At 34.1% G+C, this 17982-nt stretch overlaps 1 protein-coding gene across 12 annotated transcripts in view; it reads right to left on the reverse strand.

Annotated features, from left to right (window-relative positions):
* The window catches only part of Suco (SUN domain containing ossification factor), a 60726-nt gene that overhangs the window by 17674 nt on the left and 25070 nt on the right, over positions 1-17982 (reverse strand). For 10 of the 12 annotated variants that reach the window (NR_151684.1, NR_151683.1, XR_003954894.1 and 7 more), the window contains exons 10-18: positions 14857-14964; positions 13420-13525; positions 11775-11795; positions 11518-11573; positions 11004-11095; positions 10217-10282; positions 4969-5037; positions 3934-4024; positions 251-1408 (exon numbers count right to left, since the gene is read on the reverse strand). Coding sequence is in view for 8 of the 12 variants with exons in the window: in NM_001357402.1 (NP_001344331.1) it covers positions 251-1408; positions 3934-4024; positions 4969-5037; positions 10217-10282; positions 11004-11095; positions 11518-11573; positions 11775-11795; positions 13420-13525; positions 14857-14964 (1767 nt within the window). In the remaining 4 variants the exon portion in view is untranslated. The remainder of the gene's footprint in view (positions 1-250; positions 1409-3933; positions 4025-4968; positions 5038-10216; positions 10283-11003; positions 11096-11517; positions 11574-11774; positions 11796-13419; positions 13526-14856; positions 14965-17982) is intronic. The other 2 variants (XM_006496763.3, XM_006496762.3) reach the window with 1 other exon arrangement.

The raw sequence follows: 17982 nt of genomic DNA on the forward strand, positions 1-17982 counted from the left end.
GTAAGAACACAACAATTATAAAGGAGAAAATAAGACACAGAAAATTTATTAGCCCAATAATAATTGCATGTCACTATAAATATTTATAAAAACGGAAAAGATAACAAAGATAACAATTCTGGGAAGCTTTGAACATCATTTAAATGGCTTTCCCTTTTTCCAGTGAAAATTGTGCTTCTTACATCATCACAATGTCTTTGTAGATCATATTCAGCTACTAAACTTATGGTGTAAAATGCGTTGTACTTACCTTTGACTAAGCTCCTCCAGATAGCGACCACTGAGAGACATGTTAACTTCTAAGGCTTTAATACGATTATTAAGCCTCATAAATACTGACTCCTTCTGATTTGATCCATGCACAAGATTTCCATTACCATATCCCAGATCAGTAGAATTTTGTAATTCAGCATAGAAATCTGTAGCTGTCCTCTGTAACCCTCTTAAAAGGGCATCCTCTGGAGACTGTTCATCCTCTTTCACTTCAGGCAATGAAGGATCCATAACTGGAGTCACTGTATGCTTTAGTGTATCAGCTATACTAGGTTTGGTTTCCACACTTTCACCCTCTGGCACAGTGGCTGTGTTCATAGGTGGTGGTACTACTGTTTCAGGGAACTTGGTGACAACTTCTGTGGAGAGTATGTCTTCTTTCACAGTATTGTCCATCACCTCATTAACTTTACTTGTTTCATAAATAACAGAGAGCTTCTCAGCAGAACTAAAGCTCTCGGTCTTTTTTTCTGTTTTATCATCAAACTCAACAGAACTCTCTTGGGTCATCAATTGTGATGGAATATATCCTCCTTCAGATTTAACAGACTCAGATCCTTCTACTTTAGACAGTGAATTCATTTCTGGAGTAACATCTAAGAGAAGAGACTGAGAAAGAGTTTGAGGGTAGCTTGGTTCAAGTTCAATTGTGTCCACTGTGTGATTTATCAAATGCCCCTGGTGCACACTACTTAAATCATCCAGATCAACAGTTTCAGCTTCTCTTTCCATGTTCTCGCTATCCACATCGCCACTGGGAGGCTGCGGTACTGAAACCTCTACTGATTCTACAGGAAGTAGTAGTGATGGCTGAGGTGGCACAAAATCTTTTCCTTTACTCACAGTCCTGCTGCGTTGTCGATAAAGAGCAATTCTAACTGAGCACCATTTATATATGTACTCCGAAAAACTAGAAATACAACAAATTGAAGTCAGCTCACTACAAAGTATGTGTGTCTCAGACTCAAACCAGGATGACGACTCATCCTCTTGTTCACCACTGCCCAAAAGGGTCACTGTAGATGGACTCGCTTCCTCTTCTTCCTCCTGAACCAGTTGTACAATCGGACTCTCTTTTGGAGGATCTGAGGTTGATGGTTCTCTATCATGTGTATGGACTTCCTTGATTACATATCTAGAAATACATATACACGATTACATATCACTTAAGGTAGAAATCTAATGTTAAAATAAGCTTAAGGAAAATGTATTAGGAACAACATAAAGATTGGGATTATGAAGAAATGCTGAGTACAAAGCTGTATACAAATATATTTGATCAGTTTTCCCTATAGACATTTTTCCATTTTATATAGAGTACTTAAGCCAGAAATGGCAGCACAAAGTCCACTTACCAAGCAACCAACCAAATAGCTCAAACCACTGTATTTTACATCAAATTTCCGAACACTTCTCTTCCTTATATGTACATTGTACCTTTGTTTCTATAACATTTACTAACTCATTACAAGTCTTTCAGATTAGAAATTAAAGATAACCAAGAGCTAGAACTAGAACCCAGGATTCCTAGTATCATCTGCAGAAGGCAGCTAAAGTTCTAAAGACTATTTCTGTATATGTTGTGAGGAATTCCTACACAGCAGACTATCTACTTTTAAGGAAATACAATCTTAACATCATCTGAGCTAGTTCTCTTACTAAAAGACAAATGCCTGACCACTTTAAAAAAAGTACTGATGCATCATAAACCTGTCTGTCTCATCAGTGGATCTACAGAAGGTCTGTGTGATAGGGCCTAGATAGGGTGTAGTAGTAAAAACTGGGTTACAAATTACGATGCCTATGGTTCTGTCTGAGATAAAGACAATTTCTAAATACAACCTTAAAGGACAAAGAAAAACCTGAATGAAAAACTCAGGTAATATGAACATCAAAATTGAATTATCTTTATATGCAAAATTTCCTACTTAAAAGTTACCACCAGAAAATATTTCTAAGTAGAGACGTCTGCCACAATGACAAAAGCAAAGTCAAAGAGTATCTAAGCAGATTTTCATTTTTGCTGACAACAAAACAAAACAAAACAAAAACAATTAAGTCATGCTTCTCTTAACAAAAAGCTTATCTATAACCACATAGATCCATTTAGAACCTAATTATCTTTCTTACATATTCACGTGGCATGTCAACTATTAGTTACTGAATAAACTGTGACAGTAAATAGGAGCAATGTCTGAAGAAGGAGAAAATAAAAATCTGGTAAATATGAAGTTATATGCTGTTGTACATACTCTAGTCTATTCTAGTTAAAACAGACTTAGGAAAAGAAAGTAACAGCTTTCTATAAATTGAGTATTAATTTTGAATACGGAGTACATTTTTGTTATTTTACCAAATGACTGCTATATAATTATTTTAAAAACTTAAAGTAAACAAAGACACTTAGAGTAAAAATTGTTCAATGATTTTGCCAATGTGGTGGCATGTGCCTGTAAGTCCAGTACTTGGGAGAAAAAGACAGGAGGATCACAAGTTTAGGGCCAGGCTAGACTCTATAGGGAGATTCTGTCTCAATGAAGTCATCTTTCAAAATACTCACATTTGTCTGTGTGCATAAATAAAATTAGCTTGCTTAGCTTGCTTTAAAAAAAAAAAAAACCAAACCTATGTTAACTGAAGAAGCAGCCTAGTTATGAAATCAAAAATAGCTATTACACATCCAGATAATTAGAACCACTAAGAATGTCTTCATCACTAATACATATTTTAAGTCCTCTTAAGAATCAGTAACATATATGCCATATTTCTCATCCAATCACTCAGTAAGTATCTTTATAGTCTCTTTCAGAATATAAATATCTCACTCTACTTTTGAAAGCACAAAATTACTTTTTAATTAGTATGCTAGTTGGGAATTACAGTTTAAAGCATACTTACTGCAATTCTGATTTCCTACTATTGTGAAATAGTTCACATTCATATATCCTATTAGAGTTCCTCAGAGACAAAAAAGATTTAAAAATTTTACACAATAACCATAACCCATGAGCCAAATCACTGAGTTTATGGTCTATTATAGATAACATATATCTATGATGTAAATGCCTTTGTTAAGAAAATACCCACAAAATGAAGATATTTTATGTTATTTTACCTATATGCAAAACACTGCTCAATATGTGCCAAGACAAAAACAAAAAAAAAAACAAAAACAAAACCTCTATACAAATCATTTTGAGACAGGGAACAAGTTAGTTTGCTGTGTGACAAATACAACTCAAGAACTACTGCATTAGGTATTTTGGGTACCCTCTGTGGCTTATTAGGGACTTCATATATACATATGCAATACTTTCAAACCTAAACTCAGTAAGAATCCTTTGAAATCTGTCCTCAAGCCTAGAGTAATCACCCTCAGTAAGGAAGTAAGTACTTTTCTTTAGAAAAGATTCAATGAGTGAAAGTAATAGATAATTCTAAAGCAACAAATGTGTGGTCTGGAATAGTGTGTTTTTAATATGCATATACACAAAAGAGAAGAAGCAACTGCAAAGTGTCCACAGTAGCTGTAGGAATGTCTGTCCTGTGACTTGGGCTCTCTTACAGATGATGACTGTATACAGATGACAAGCTCTTTTCTTTCTCTTTCTAATACACTCCACTGTTTTAACAGAAATCTACTGTCGTAGCATAACTTACTCAGGTGATGGAACAGGAGTTGAAACACGAGTTGATTCAGTCATTTTAGGTTCAGTTGTGGCAGTGGCATTCTCAGATATACTTTTATTTCCTATTTTAAGAAAGATGCCCACATTGAGTTCAATGTTTAAAAACTATACCATAAAATATTTTACTGTAACAAATAAAGAGTTGTAGTCTCTCAGGGCAGAAGGAAAAGGTCAAATACATTTGCTAATGAGGAGTTTTTTCTTTTAAATCTAAGTTTTCTTTGAAAGACATGACTGCACATGATCACAACTATAAAGAATGAACATTATTCCTTATTTGATATTATAAATTTTGCATAATATTACATGATTAATATGCTTCTAGACCAAAAAGTTATTGGAAAATGAGGAAGTAAAATGGCTAACTTTGAAGTTAACAGTTAGCTTAGTGTTCTTCAAAAACTAAAAGGCATCATTTGTTACTCTTTACTAATTGATATTTGCCATTCTTAAAAGAAAATAAAATGGTCTAATATATTAATATATTTGCTACACAAAAGGAAAGCTAATATAAAGTACCACTAGGAATTCTCAATAAAGAGATGAGGGTATAGAATCATTACTGTCATGGCTAGGAAGAATCAAATATCAATTCAGTTGGGCAGGGAGGGAGCACCTGCTCCCACCCAGATACTAACAAGACTAAGATAGGAGCACTGTTAAGTTCAAGGCCAGTCCAGCAACTTCATGAGACCTTGATTGAAAATAAAAAAGAGCACTTGTATAGCACATAGGATATCCTGGGTTAAACAATTCTACCAGGGCAGAAGAGGCTTCTAGAGGGGCAGGGATCAATTAATGAAATGTATGAAATGAAGTTCTTTCATTTAAAACAAAAGTGTAAAATTCAATAAACAAAAGCTAATACAAGATGGCTAAGTTCTTTCCAATGGTCTCTTCATTTCTAAATGAAAATTCTACTTTGTTAGTTTATTACTTCCTTTTTCTAACTTAAAGGATCCATGAAGTACCAACTATTTTAAAGACCCACAAAATGATTAGGTACCTTCTGTCAAGTCTTCAGTTTTTGCTCCCAGAATATTAGCAGCAATATTCACCATATTTAGAATGGCATCTAAAACAAAATTCAATCAGAAAATAATACCAATATACCTAAAGAGTGTCATTACAATCTTAAGATAATTTTTAAAAGGCCTATAAAGGTCTTTTAGCCATTTTCTTTTGACTATATATCTTTTATTTCCTATCAAAGTCTAATACAGGATATAGATTTTAGCCAAAGTAAGCTGAAATTTTAAGGTTCAGAGGGAATTTTGAATAGTTCTTCTTCTTTTTTTTTTTTTTTTTAAATAAAACTTCATCCTACCTATAACTAAGTACTGTTGTTAACACATTACAAAATTCAACTATAGCCTGGACTGGAATATGGAGGACATGAGATGATCAAAATTCCTATTTCAAACGTCTAAAAAGGTTCTACAGTTTAAAAAAAAAATCAACTTATATCAACAAAGCAATTTTCTAAATGAATGGTTATAGATAAAAAATAAAATGGGAAGATTAGTATCCAAAGAAAAGTAGAAAAATTCTATTATTAATTTTATAGTACTATATCAGTCAAATAAACTGGTAATATGCATAATTAAATTTCCCTGATGATGTTTAAAACTAACTAGGCAAGCAGTATATTGTGGGTTATATAACCCCCAATATCTTTTTGTGGGTAAGATTTTTTAAAGGTCAAAACTAAGGTTAATAGGTAGAACAACTTGCAATTTGGTTGTTGTGAGTTGTTTGTTTTTATTTGTTTTTTGCACCTAGTGGAGACATTTAGCTAATAAAGGTACAAGCCTCCATTTCTATATAAAGACATCTATGAATACATAAGAATCACAGAATGGTAGAAATCTATGAGAAACTGGTGATGGGAGTTGAGGGGGTCTTCTAATACATAATTTCAGAGGAATTTCCTCAGTCTACCTTGAACTGTCATTTGATATCAATTTTCATTATCACACATTTGCATCAAAGCAGTAAGAATGTGCAGAGGCTGTGCTGCAAGGCTCCCAAGTTACCCCTGTCTTAGTCTCCAGATAAAAGTGTCTCACAGACTTTGCATGACACTTTCAATGAAAATCCAAGATGTGAAACACAAAGCTCTAAGGGAAGGCACATAAAGAAGGCTGCGCCACTCAGCATGGTCACACAGGCCCAGTTCTGTAAATGTGTGTGTAGGGTAGGGAAAAATTTCACTGGTTTAAAGAGGACTCCAAGTACAGTAATTATGGAATGCACGTAACTGTGGTTTTATCTGAATATAATTTTAGTACTTCGTTTAGAGACATCAGAATAACAGAAAAGCTGCCACTTTGAAACGTCTTGCCCTTAGATGTGACAATCTGATGAACAGAGAAGTACAGCCCTGGATTTTTACTCAGGCTGAGGTGTTTCTCTGAGGTAATGACAGTAATGGCCATCAATTCACAAACCCCAAGTCAGGAATGGAAACTGCTTCTTTATAAGTCTGCTCTGAATGCCAAACAATACCGCCCTATTGGACATGATCTTCTGCTTACACTACCATCAAATAAAGTTCAGGCAAAGATGCCTGCTTTAAAAATATCAAAAATTTTAATCTATAGTTTATATTCTCTTGTATTCAAAGTAAACCTGTTCTTCGGATTTCCAATTTAAGTCATTGTTATTTAATTAACCGAAACCTATGTTAATCTGTATAAAGAATTTGTCTTTTGTGTTATTTGAAACTTAATTTTATTACTAGCTCCACAGTAAGAAGACACAATGTTCTCTTAAAAACCTGTTTGTTGTCATTTTAGGTGATGGTTTGGTAACAAAGGCAAAATTTGAAAGATTTCTATTTTCTCAGTTCATTTAATGAAAAGAAACAATTTCCTTATGTTCATAGAACATTTCTTTTGATGTTTTGAGACAAGGCAACTTTGTGGCAGTCTGTTCTGACTGTTGTACATGCACAGCTAAACGTGGGTCAGCTTGTCAGCACAGTAACTAAAGTCCTAATGAGTAAAGCAGTAATGTCAGACACAGCTCCACACTGGATTAAATATTCCCTCATTACTCTGAGTGGAGAAAGTTACTCATCTCACATTATTCCTCTGGAATGAAAGACTCCTAGGGACCAAACATCTTTACATTATAGTTGAGTCTTTCAGTACACCAATGGCACTTTGGCTACAGAAAACACAAGTTGTCTAGGATGCTGAGATGGAGATTTTGGCCATGTTTCAATATACCAAGATAAACCAACCAAAATACCACCTCTTCTATGTGCTCTTGGCTCCCCCTGGATAATCTTTTCTGCTTTCTATTTGTAGGACCACATACTACATATATATTATTTTTCTAAAAATATGTTGATTTAAAAACTGCATTTTGTCTTAAACATGTAACTAAGAGAAAAGACAAACTTATAAGAATATCAAAGTAGATAGCCATCTGAAAAATCCACAAGACAAAATTCAAGTGAAATAGAAATGGGACAGAGAATTCCTATTGACAAAAGAGATTTACATGTTTTAGTTCAAGAATCTAAGCAGGAGTCAGAAGACTGAACAGGCTGCACATATGCTGCTGTTGTAAGACAGCCATATCTCCTTCAGTGATAGTTAAATTACACAGGAATAAGCATGTCTAGGTACAGAGTATGTATGTACTGTATATATATCTGGTGTATATATATCTGGTGATATAAACTTCCTGTGAATACTAACTATAGGTTAAGCTATAAAACTCTAAAAAAACTACTTTAAAAATCTACATAACTCTAACGCCTGACATGAAAGCCAAAATGCTCCAAAATATACTTTTTGAGCACTAACAGTTCCACAAGTAGAAAATTGTAAATATGACTTCATAGGATAAATCACAAGTCAAAATTCAGGCACACTAAAAATACAGTATATAATTATCTTCAAGCATGCAAAGTCAATAAGTAAAAAATAAAATAAAATTTAAACACACCTTCAAGCTATATATATACATTATGAAACAAGAGAATTTCATGTTTAAACTTGTATCTCATTCTCACGGTGCCTCATTATGCATCTGCACTATTCTGAAATACATACTGTCAAATACTTCTGGCTCCAAGAATATGAATTAGGAGATACTAAATACATTCCCAATAGAAAAAGGGAAAAGAAGTTTTTATTAAGATTAAAACTACAAAATTCTGTTTTGTAGAGACTATGCACACAATTTTAAAAAGGGAAAAGTTTGTTTTGGTACACACTTCTAATCACAACACTTGGGAAGTAGAGGCAAGAGGATAAGTCTGAAGCTACCTGACCTGCACAGATGTTTCAAACATCTAAACAGTGGGAACAGAACAGTGCAGTAGCAGAGTGCTTGCCTAGCATATGAAAAGCCCTAGATCTGCTTTCCAGAACTAAAATGCTGGGTTCCAAAGGAGCCCAATCTCAAGACCATTTTGAACTGCCAAACTTGGACATTCTATGTCCAAACATTGGTTATTTAGACTAATTCTACACATGTATGCACTCCTTACACTATTAGCTATCCTATCTTAGAAAATGTGGCTAAGTCAGGTTCAAAAGCAACCATTAATTTTTCAGAAGACTATATAGATCAGATCAGTAAACGTCATGACAGCAAAGTAATGCTTCCTTCTCACCACCTATTGTTTTGAAGCCTTATGAGGTATATCAATAAATAAGTAAATAAATAAATGGAAAAATGTATCATAAAAACGAGGTATATGTCATTTCAAAATCTATTTTCCATACTATAGAGCAAGTAACATCTCCCTGTCCCTATCATTTAACTATGCAAATTCTTTCAATATGCCCATCAAACCCCATAAAAGAAAAATAGAAGAAAAAAGTGTTAGCAAGAAACATATTTCTCAAGGTGAGAGACAAAAAAATATTGGGACCAGAGTAATCCTTTGTATATATTATATAAAAATATATGGTCAGAAAAGAGACTGCAAGTAGGGAAATGTCCTACACTGGCATGTAATTATGTTTTAATGGCATCTAACAAGTAATCCCATAGAAAGAAAAAGTAAAATGCAGAATATTAATAGGACTTTTTCTTATCTAAATCTATAGTAAGAAACTACCTCCCTTTTGTGTCCTTTCCTTTCTGGTAGCCATCAGAAGTTAAAGATATTTTAGTCTGAATCTAATTCCATGTATAAAAAAAGAAAAGAAAAAGCTGTTTCCTTAGAACTAGCTCAATATCATTAAGAATAATGATTATTATACAACATACAAAAATACATACTTAATAATAGCAAAACCCAGATACATAACATACAATCTCATCTTGTCCCACAGCACTATTTTATATCAGCAATAAAAATAACAACAGATCCTAACTGAAAGCATTGCTCATATTTAAAAAGCCAAAAATTAGCACAGGGGATTGGGTTGTAGCTGAGTGCTACAGTGCTTTCCTGACATATGAAAGAAAACTAAGTCAGTGACTATAAATGAAGTATAATAAACTAATAAGAAGTGAGCATTATATATCGGGTTCTCCTCTAGCAGGTATTCTTAACACACTTATTCTCATCCCTGGGAAACCTTCTTCTCCATGGAGAAGAAAAGAGATGGAGAAAAGAAACAATAAAAAGAAAGTGACTCAACTAAACATGCATATCCACGGTGAGAGACAGTTTGTATTCACACACTTATATGACCTCTAGTTATCTAGTTATTAATCTCTAAATACAAAGAAAGTGCTCTTAGTTAATTTTGTATTAACAGAAAAATAATGTTCCAGTTGGGTAGTACTTTTCCAGAATTATCTTTAGCCAGTCTACCCCTATATTCACACTAGTTTGGGAGAACAACTAAACCACCAAGTAGGTATCTTAGTCACCTTGTCATTTTCAACAGCGTAATATATTGATACTGTTATTGGTGCATTCTGGAAACAGATGTGATATTTTACCGTTAAACAGAAAACTAGGCATAGACACAGATTACCAAGCCTTCATTCACAACGAATTTACTTGTGATGCTGCCTTCATTTTTCCTGAAGAAATTCATAGGCCTATCTTTACTGAAAGAGATTATACCGTACAAATCTGATTCCATCCCATGCTTAGATTTCCCTCCTTTTTACCAACTGTAGTCCACTTCCACATAAGCACCTTTCAAAGCTAACACAGGTCAAGATTGGGAGCACAAGCATCCTAAACTATACTATAACAAATAGCCTGTCAGAAAGAGAGCAAGCGAGACTGGGACTTTAGCGGCATAAATAGGAAACCCCCAAATACTCACTTGTAGCAGAACCAAGAAGATTTTTTGAAGATTTATCCTCCACAGTATTATAATCCAGGGGATAATCTGTTTTAAGAGAAGAAAACAATTTTTAATAAAAACAATTTCCAATAACAGTATTTAAAAGTTCCTGTGTTTTGTCAGGTAATTGACATATAAAACACTGTATAGTAAATATTAACTATAAGCCTAGAAGACATTTACATAAAGAGGGTCAGAAGCCTTACAGGTGTGAATCAAGGACAATATAGTAATGCTAACCAAAATTATTAAACTAAACATTTTCCCAAACTTTAGCAAATATCTTTGTATTTTTGGTAGGAAAATCACACACACACACACACACACACACACACACACACAAAACCACCTTTAATTCTTAAAGTTATGGTTTATACCATTTTGATCAAATAAAGAAACCAGCATAAAACTTTGCCCCTCCCTTCTGACTTAAAGGAGCTTTTAAAAGACTCAGGTCTTCATGTACTTGCTCCAAGGCTCAAGGCAAATCAATTGAACAAATATTTTCTTCTGTTGTTACAGTATCTTCTGAGTTGAACAGATTTTGGGCCCAGAATTGAGATATACTCATAATTTATAGCATTGGTATTACAAGAGTTCCAGTTACAAAGAACTCACAGGTAGGTTTGGGAAACAATTTAAGTTACAAAGCACTCACTCTAGAAAATACATTTTTAAAACAGGTTAAACCATCTGTAATTCACCCATTACTACTAGAGTACCTAAATAAATAAATTCCTGATAGTCACCTGTTTACATCACTTACCATAGTCCTCATCAAATAGTTCCTGACGTTCTGACTGATACTGGGAGTCAGCAATTTCTTCATATTCTTCCACCATGCTAGTACCAAAAACCCTAACAACAGTTCATTACAGTACAAGTTACTAAGGCTCATCTCTTCACAATGCATGAGCAAAATTGTCACAATCAGGGTAATGTTTTATGGGCCACTAGCTTTTGCCCTTCAAAATAATATTTCTTACATTTATTCATTCACTACTTCCATAAATATAATTAACTTAAAGAATTTAGAAATATAATGTCTGATTTCCTATCAATCTGTGCTTCTATGTATTATTAACACAATAAAACAAAGTAAGCTAACAAGAACATAAAAAATAAAAGGTTTATGTTTCAGACTATCTTGACATTTTTTTCAAAACACATTCCACAACAATAACTTCACATACGAGAAAATTCTCTCTTCACCTTAAAAACATTAAGGTTTTCTATATCCCTTGTAAGATAAGCAGCAGAAAATATTCGTTTTGTATTACCTTATTAGGCTTAAAGGACAAAAGTGCTCTGATCCAAAATGTGATAGCAGCTCCACCTGAAAAACAGAAGCCGTGAGCCGGAGGCCGCGGGGACCCTAAGGTGAGCACCCTCAGGCTTCTCAGTACAGCGTTTCTAAAAACACAATCACTGCCCCCAAAATCAATACTTATAAAGCATTGGAACTGCTTTTTATCTTTGTAATGCATTAATATGCCATGGTCTGTTATTCAATATTGCAAAAGAGAAGGTTGCTAACCTTTATGTACTTGATGAACATCTGAAGCAGGAGAAAGGAAAAGAAAAAGGAATCAGTTGCAAAGTCCGGATCACATGCATAGGTAACAAGTATCTGCACCCACAGTCCGCAGTGTGGAAGCAGCGCGGGTGGGAAGATTGTAGCACTCCTAATTCTTTGTAGGTCCAAAAGCCCTAATTTCCATTTTTACCATAACAACTGAAAAGCACAACCTAAATACATGTAATAGATTAGCTTTAAGCTAATAAAGTAGAATAATCTTTAAATGCAGTTGTTTTCCATCTGTTAAATAAAAAAGGATTCCTAATTGATGGTTTTTAGAAACCAGGTCTTTTGTTAAGTATTACTGCCGTGTATACAGATAAATGTATATATTAATAAACAAAATAATTAAGTTTTTCTGGTGGTTTTAAAATATTGTATCCAATGTGTTTCAGGGAAGGCATAAGTTCTGGTATTCTAGTATTTCAAATACAACTGATACAAGATGCTTTACTTATAAAATGCAAGCTTTAAAAAGTCATTTGTATTATTGGTATTTAGTTACTTTAGGTGAACAGATACCCAGGTAAGAAATTGTATGCATATATAGCATTCATTACTATAAGTAAGTGGCTTTTAGACATGTCTATACGAAAGAGGGTTTTTCAAAAAAAAAAAAAAGCAGTTAATAAACATTTTATGGTTTCTGTCCACAAAGCAAGCGAGCAGGAGCTTTACGTGGCAGTTTTACACTGAGAATGCCAACTGCATTTTCAATATAGAATCCAGCACTTTCATACTGAAATTAGGAATACTACAAGTTTACCCATTTGTAGAAATCAATTTAATTCATGCTTTAAAAAGAGAGAGTAAAATCCCAGAAGACAAAATCAAGTAGGTATAAGTTCTTACAACTTAAAGAAAGCACAGAAATTAGAAGTTCTGCAATTTCAAAAGGTCTTATAATTGACAGCATGGTACTTTAAGATGTGTCCATTATTTTCTATTAAAGAAAAAAGGTTCAGGAAAGAGGCACAGAAACTTCCATAGATTATTTAAATTCAACTCGAGTAACAGTTGGTAAAGTAAGCAATGGAAATATTTAAAGTGTCTAAAGTTTTATCTGAAACTGCTAAATGGGCCTGTTTCATTTAATTATAAAAACAGAAAGCTATAATAAAAATGAATCAATAATCTAGGAATAAGATTTTTAAAAAATTAAAAAAAAAAATCACACCTACTTAAAAGATTTCAACAGCAACAATGTTTAAAGTTTCAAAATAGAACACAATACCAGGTGGATGACAATTTACAGGTCTAAGGCATGCTGAGCATGGTACTGCATGACTGTACTTCACACAGAGGCACCAGCACCTGGTGAGTTAGGCCAGGGTGGGCTACATGAGACTCTGCCTCAAAAGAAAAAAAAAGCAAAACTCAAAAACAAGACTTGTAACTTGGAGCTTGTTAAAATAGTTTGGTCTAGATTACCAAGAATAGAAAAATGTCAGAATAAAAGTTGTCTATAAAATAAAATAGCCCAGTAAAAAATATTTAATTAGTGTTATGCTAGGACTCTTAGTTTCTCTAATTCCTAAGTGAGCAGGGTAGATAACTAGAATAGTTTCATTACAGAACATAGTCCTATATGTATAAAGATTACCTTCACGTATTTTGCATACATCTGTTCATCCAGGGGAAAACTTTGGACATTCCGCTCATCTCTACCATGGAAAGTACCCAGCTTAATCCATTTATTTGTGGGATATCTAAAAATGTAAAAATAAATTTATCATGTAGTTTTTCTTCTCATTTAAATAAGACAGGCCTTGAGTTCCACTTCACTGGGAAAGAATTACTTGAAAAATCACATTAACAAACAGAAGACAGGGAAAGAGAGAAGCAGGAGCAAAGCAGTGTCAAGGGTTTAGGGGGAAAAGTGACCCATGAGACACCGGGAGACTGTTGCATGCAAGCAGTGAGGGGAAGGTGATGAGGAAAGGCATGAATACAGCACTAGCAGAAAGCAGGTTAGAAAACACATTACCATATTTAAATAGACATCTTCTATAGCTAAGTCCTTTAAAAGAAAATCTAGGATTCAACTCTAAGCCTGTTATTGTTTGTAATAGTTAAAGAGCCCAAATTAATGAGTTATCCCTTCTCTTTAAAAAACATGCGTACTTTAATTTTCAGTGCCAGATATTACCATCTAACATGTACAATATTAGGGGGATATTCTGGAAAAAAAGGTTAGTATCAAAATACTAGATGGAATTCTCAATACATTTTGAGAACTGGTTTCAAAAGCCATACAGATATGAAGATGACTCTGAGGGAGAGGAAGACCACTGAAAGACCACTGGAATTGCCATCAATTGACAGCAGCACAGGGGAGTCACAGCATCCTCTAGGACACACTAATATACAAGTAAACACCTCCATTGTGGGATAAAATTAAATTATAATTAAAACTGCTATGCTTTAGGCAAAATATTCTCAGGATATAAGAAATAAAAGGATACTCATTTTTAGTAGAATAAAAAAATAAACAGGAAAAGCTGAAAAGAATATTATTAAAATGCTAAGAATGATAAATTTAGGGTTGCCAAGAACAGAATATGGTTGGTTCTCTTTCTGACTTCCTTAGATATTTACTTCTTCCATAATCATGCAAGTAAAAAGTTTTTAAAACACTTCACCAAAAACATACGTTGTGATATAAAATGAAGCACTTACATAATATGTGCATATTTTTAATGCATTTCAAAGAACTCTCAGAAAGCAACAAGCATAATGATTAAAATAACTGTGAAGCCACATAATTCTAGATTGGAATCTTGTTCCTCCCAAATACTAAACCATGTGACTTATACAAGCTAATCCCCTGTGTCTTCAGTTTATAAGGGAATAACATAGCATACTTGTGATGTTTAAGTATTACAAGAGCTAAGTGATTAACAAAAGCCCATAATCCAAATGTCATCACAAACTGCTATTAAAAACTAAAACAACAGAAGACAACAGATTGGCATGTGAGCTTAATTTTTACTCTGAAATTCTATCATGGGCTTTATAGAAAATAGTTTTAAGAATTTACCTGTCACTGATAGAAACCAGAAAGTCTTTGGGAGTAGAAGAAAATAATTCATAATTTGCAATATCAAATTGTTTCACTTGAATTGGCTCACAGAGTTCAATAACAAACCTTCAAAAAGAAAATAAGACAATTATTTACATAAGCTAACCAAAGCAGTTCATATTAAAACATCTGTATAAATTAGGCATTTAAAAATTACCAAAATGTAACAGGAATAGTGTTTGCAATCTAATGTATCCACTGATAAAACGCCTTGATTGGGACAGGCATTTCCCAGTGAGAAGAAAGAACATTGATGTTTGCTCCTATGATGTTCTTTTCTTTAATGAAATAGTTTTACTAAAAGTATCCTGTATCCTGTGTATAAGAATCTTTATACATAGCTACTATAAAATATCTCTTTAAAATTATCTGATGGCAACAACTGTCCCAAATGACCACCCTGTATTAACATTTTGCAAAGGTTACTAAGAAAAAGCAAAAAGGTCAATTTAAATATTTATCCAAAAGGATTAAAAATTGTCTTTCCAGACAATGAAGCAACTAATGCCGTTTAAGATTAAGGCTCATGGTTCAATTCCTATCACTTAAAGACAAGAAAGAAAGAAAGAAAGAAAGAAAGAAAGAAAGAAAGAAAGAAAGAAAGAAAGAAAGAAAGAAAGAAAGAAAGAAAGAAAGAGAGAGAGAGATAGATGATCTGGGGGGGGAGGGAGGGAGGGAGGGAGGGAGGAGGGGAGGAGGGGGGGAAGGAAGGAAGGAAGGAAGGAAGGAAGGAAGGAAGGAAGGAAGGAAGGAAAAGAAAATTATGTGCGAGCCCTACTGATGGTAAGGTGTCATCACAGTATGACCACTCAGGAAAAAAGTATCATAATAATAGTATGTTACAAAAACTGCATATAGCATCACATTTATGAAAAAAGAAACTCATGGATAACATTCCAATCTGTTTTAAATAACTTTTTCATCAAATGTAATTTAATTTTCACTCATTCATTCATTCAGTGTGCATATGTGTGTGGCAGTTCAAAGGCAACTTGCAGGAAGGAGAGGTAGGTCTCCCCTTTCGCTCGCTATGTTGGCCCTTGAGTCTGAACTCAGGTTATCATGCTTGATACGTGCTTTCTTGACATGTTGAGTGATACTGCCAGAGCCGAATGAAATTAAAGACATAAAAGTAACTGTCTAATTTTGGAGAAAAACAGAACTAAGTTCCAGGAAAAGGTAAAACAAACAAACAAACAAACAATCAGGCTTCAGAGAAAGGTGAAGAAGAAAGCCAAGTAACATTTATGAAATGCTTACTCTGGCTCAGATTAGACAGTTCCATCTGTCCTCACACCAAACTGCAAAAGACATTGTCTCTACACAATCACTTAACAGGTACTAATTGAGCATTTCACATTTTTTCTTCTTTTAATAATAGAACTTCCTAAGCTGTAGCTACAATATGGCTATCACAGACTTTATGTTTTATGGTTTTAGATAATGGGTTGTAACCACAACTGTCAACTATAACTTTCAGGTTAACTCCAGTTCCAGGAGATCTAATGCCTCTTCTGGCCTCACTTAGGACACCTAGTACATATGTGGTACAAAGACACAAATGCAGGCAGAACACTACTAAGACGTCAAAAACGTAATAATAATAATAATAAAGGTGCAAAGTTAGAAGCACCGCCTTTAAAATACACGAGTTGGAAATGTCATTCTTTTATTTGACAATTTTCAAGGATGAATCACCATGTTGATAAAAAGGTGAAATGTGATAAGGAGAATTAGAAATTTTTGAAGTATTATTTTATAGGAACACTATATAGAATTCCCACATAGAGAAGCCCCTTGGTTTCTAAATTATCAATAAAAAATACAAGGAGGTAGATGTGTCTCTCTCTCTGCATTACATATATATAAATACATATAAATGTATAAGTCAAATGCACCTCTTTATATAACAGTTTGAAGGAGGTGCTTACAATAGTAATAAAAAACCTGCTGAGGAACACATTTCAGAAAGGATCCACGGAAAAAGGTTAAGTACATTAAACAATAAGGATGAACCTTGTTTTACTGGTAATGAAACTCAGTATCTGTCATTTAAAGATTCAAAACAATCTCAAATAAAATCTCCATATTGAAATCAGGAATGAAATAAGAAAAGTCTAAAAATAATAGTAATCAATCAGAGGTACCAAAAAAAAAAAAAAAACACAAGTCCTAATGTACAAAAATTTGCCCTATTAGATATGAAGATCTGTAAGACTGAATTGTGGAAACCAAACCTGGGTTTTCTGAAAATACAGTAAGCACTCCTAACCTCTGAGCTAGCTTGCCAGCTCCCTCAACTGGCTTTTAAACATGAACTTTTGAACACAAAACAGTGTAATAAAAGTGTATTAACTCCCCCATAAATTGTTCCTGTCTATAGTATTCATAAAAGATTTATAAAGCAGTGAAACCGAAGTAAGAGAGTATTTCTTAGATGTCTTTCTCTTCTATATTTGTAATTACTGAGCACTGTCATTTTCCCGTTTAAACCTCTTTCAGATAGATTCCTCTCCTCCATACTCAAACTGAAATTATTTAGCTCAAGGCTATGACTTCAAACTGAAGCTATGACAATAGTCTCCCACCTCATTTCTCTGCTTTAACTGAATGCTCTTGGAGAGGCCATTCTTTGAAGATAAGCTTTCTTGAAATGCTAATGAGATAATGTCATGTCTTTATAAATGTTAGCCTACCTGTCTTTAAAACAAAACTTGCAAACTGTAAAACTGGAGAATGCTCAGCAAGAAAGTGCTTGCTAGGCAAGTTTGAGGACAATGGTTTAGATCCCCAGCACAAAGGTAAAAGCTGAGTGAGGGCAACAGCTGCCAGTGATCCCAGAAAACTCCTGGAGCAAGCCAGCTAACTAGACTAGTGGGATCAGCAAACTCTGGGCTCAGGTGAGAGACCTGCCTCAACATGGAAAGTGAGGAGAAGAGTGATCAAAGAAGACACAGCAGGCCTTCATCTGCACAAGAAAACATGTACTCCCACATACAAGCACATCATGCAAATGTGTGTGTTTGTGTGTGTGTGTGTGTGTGTGTGTGTGTGTGTGTGTGTAGAGGGAGAGAGGGAGGGAGG

The sequence above is a fragment of the Mus musculus genome, chromosome 1, assembly GCF_000001635.26.
Source record: "Mus musculus strain C57BL/6J chromosome 1, GRCm38.p6 C57BL/6J".
Lineage (NCBI taxonomy): Eukaryota > Metazoa > Chordata > Mammalia > Rodentia > Muridae > Mus > Mus musculus.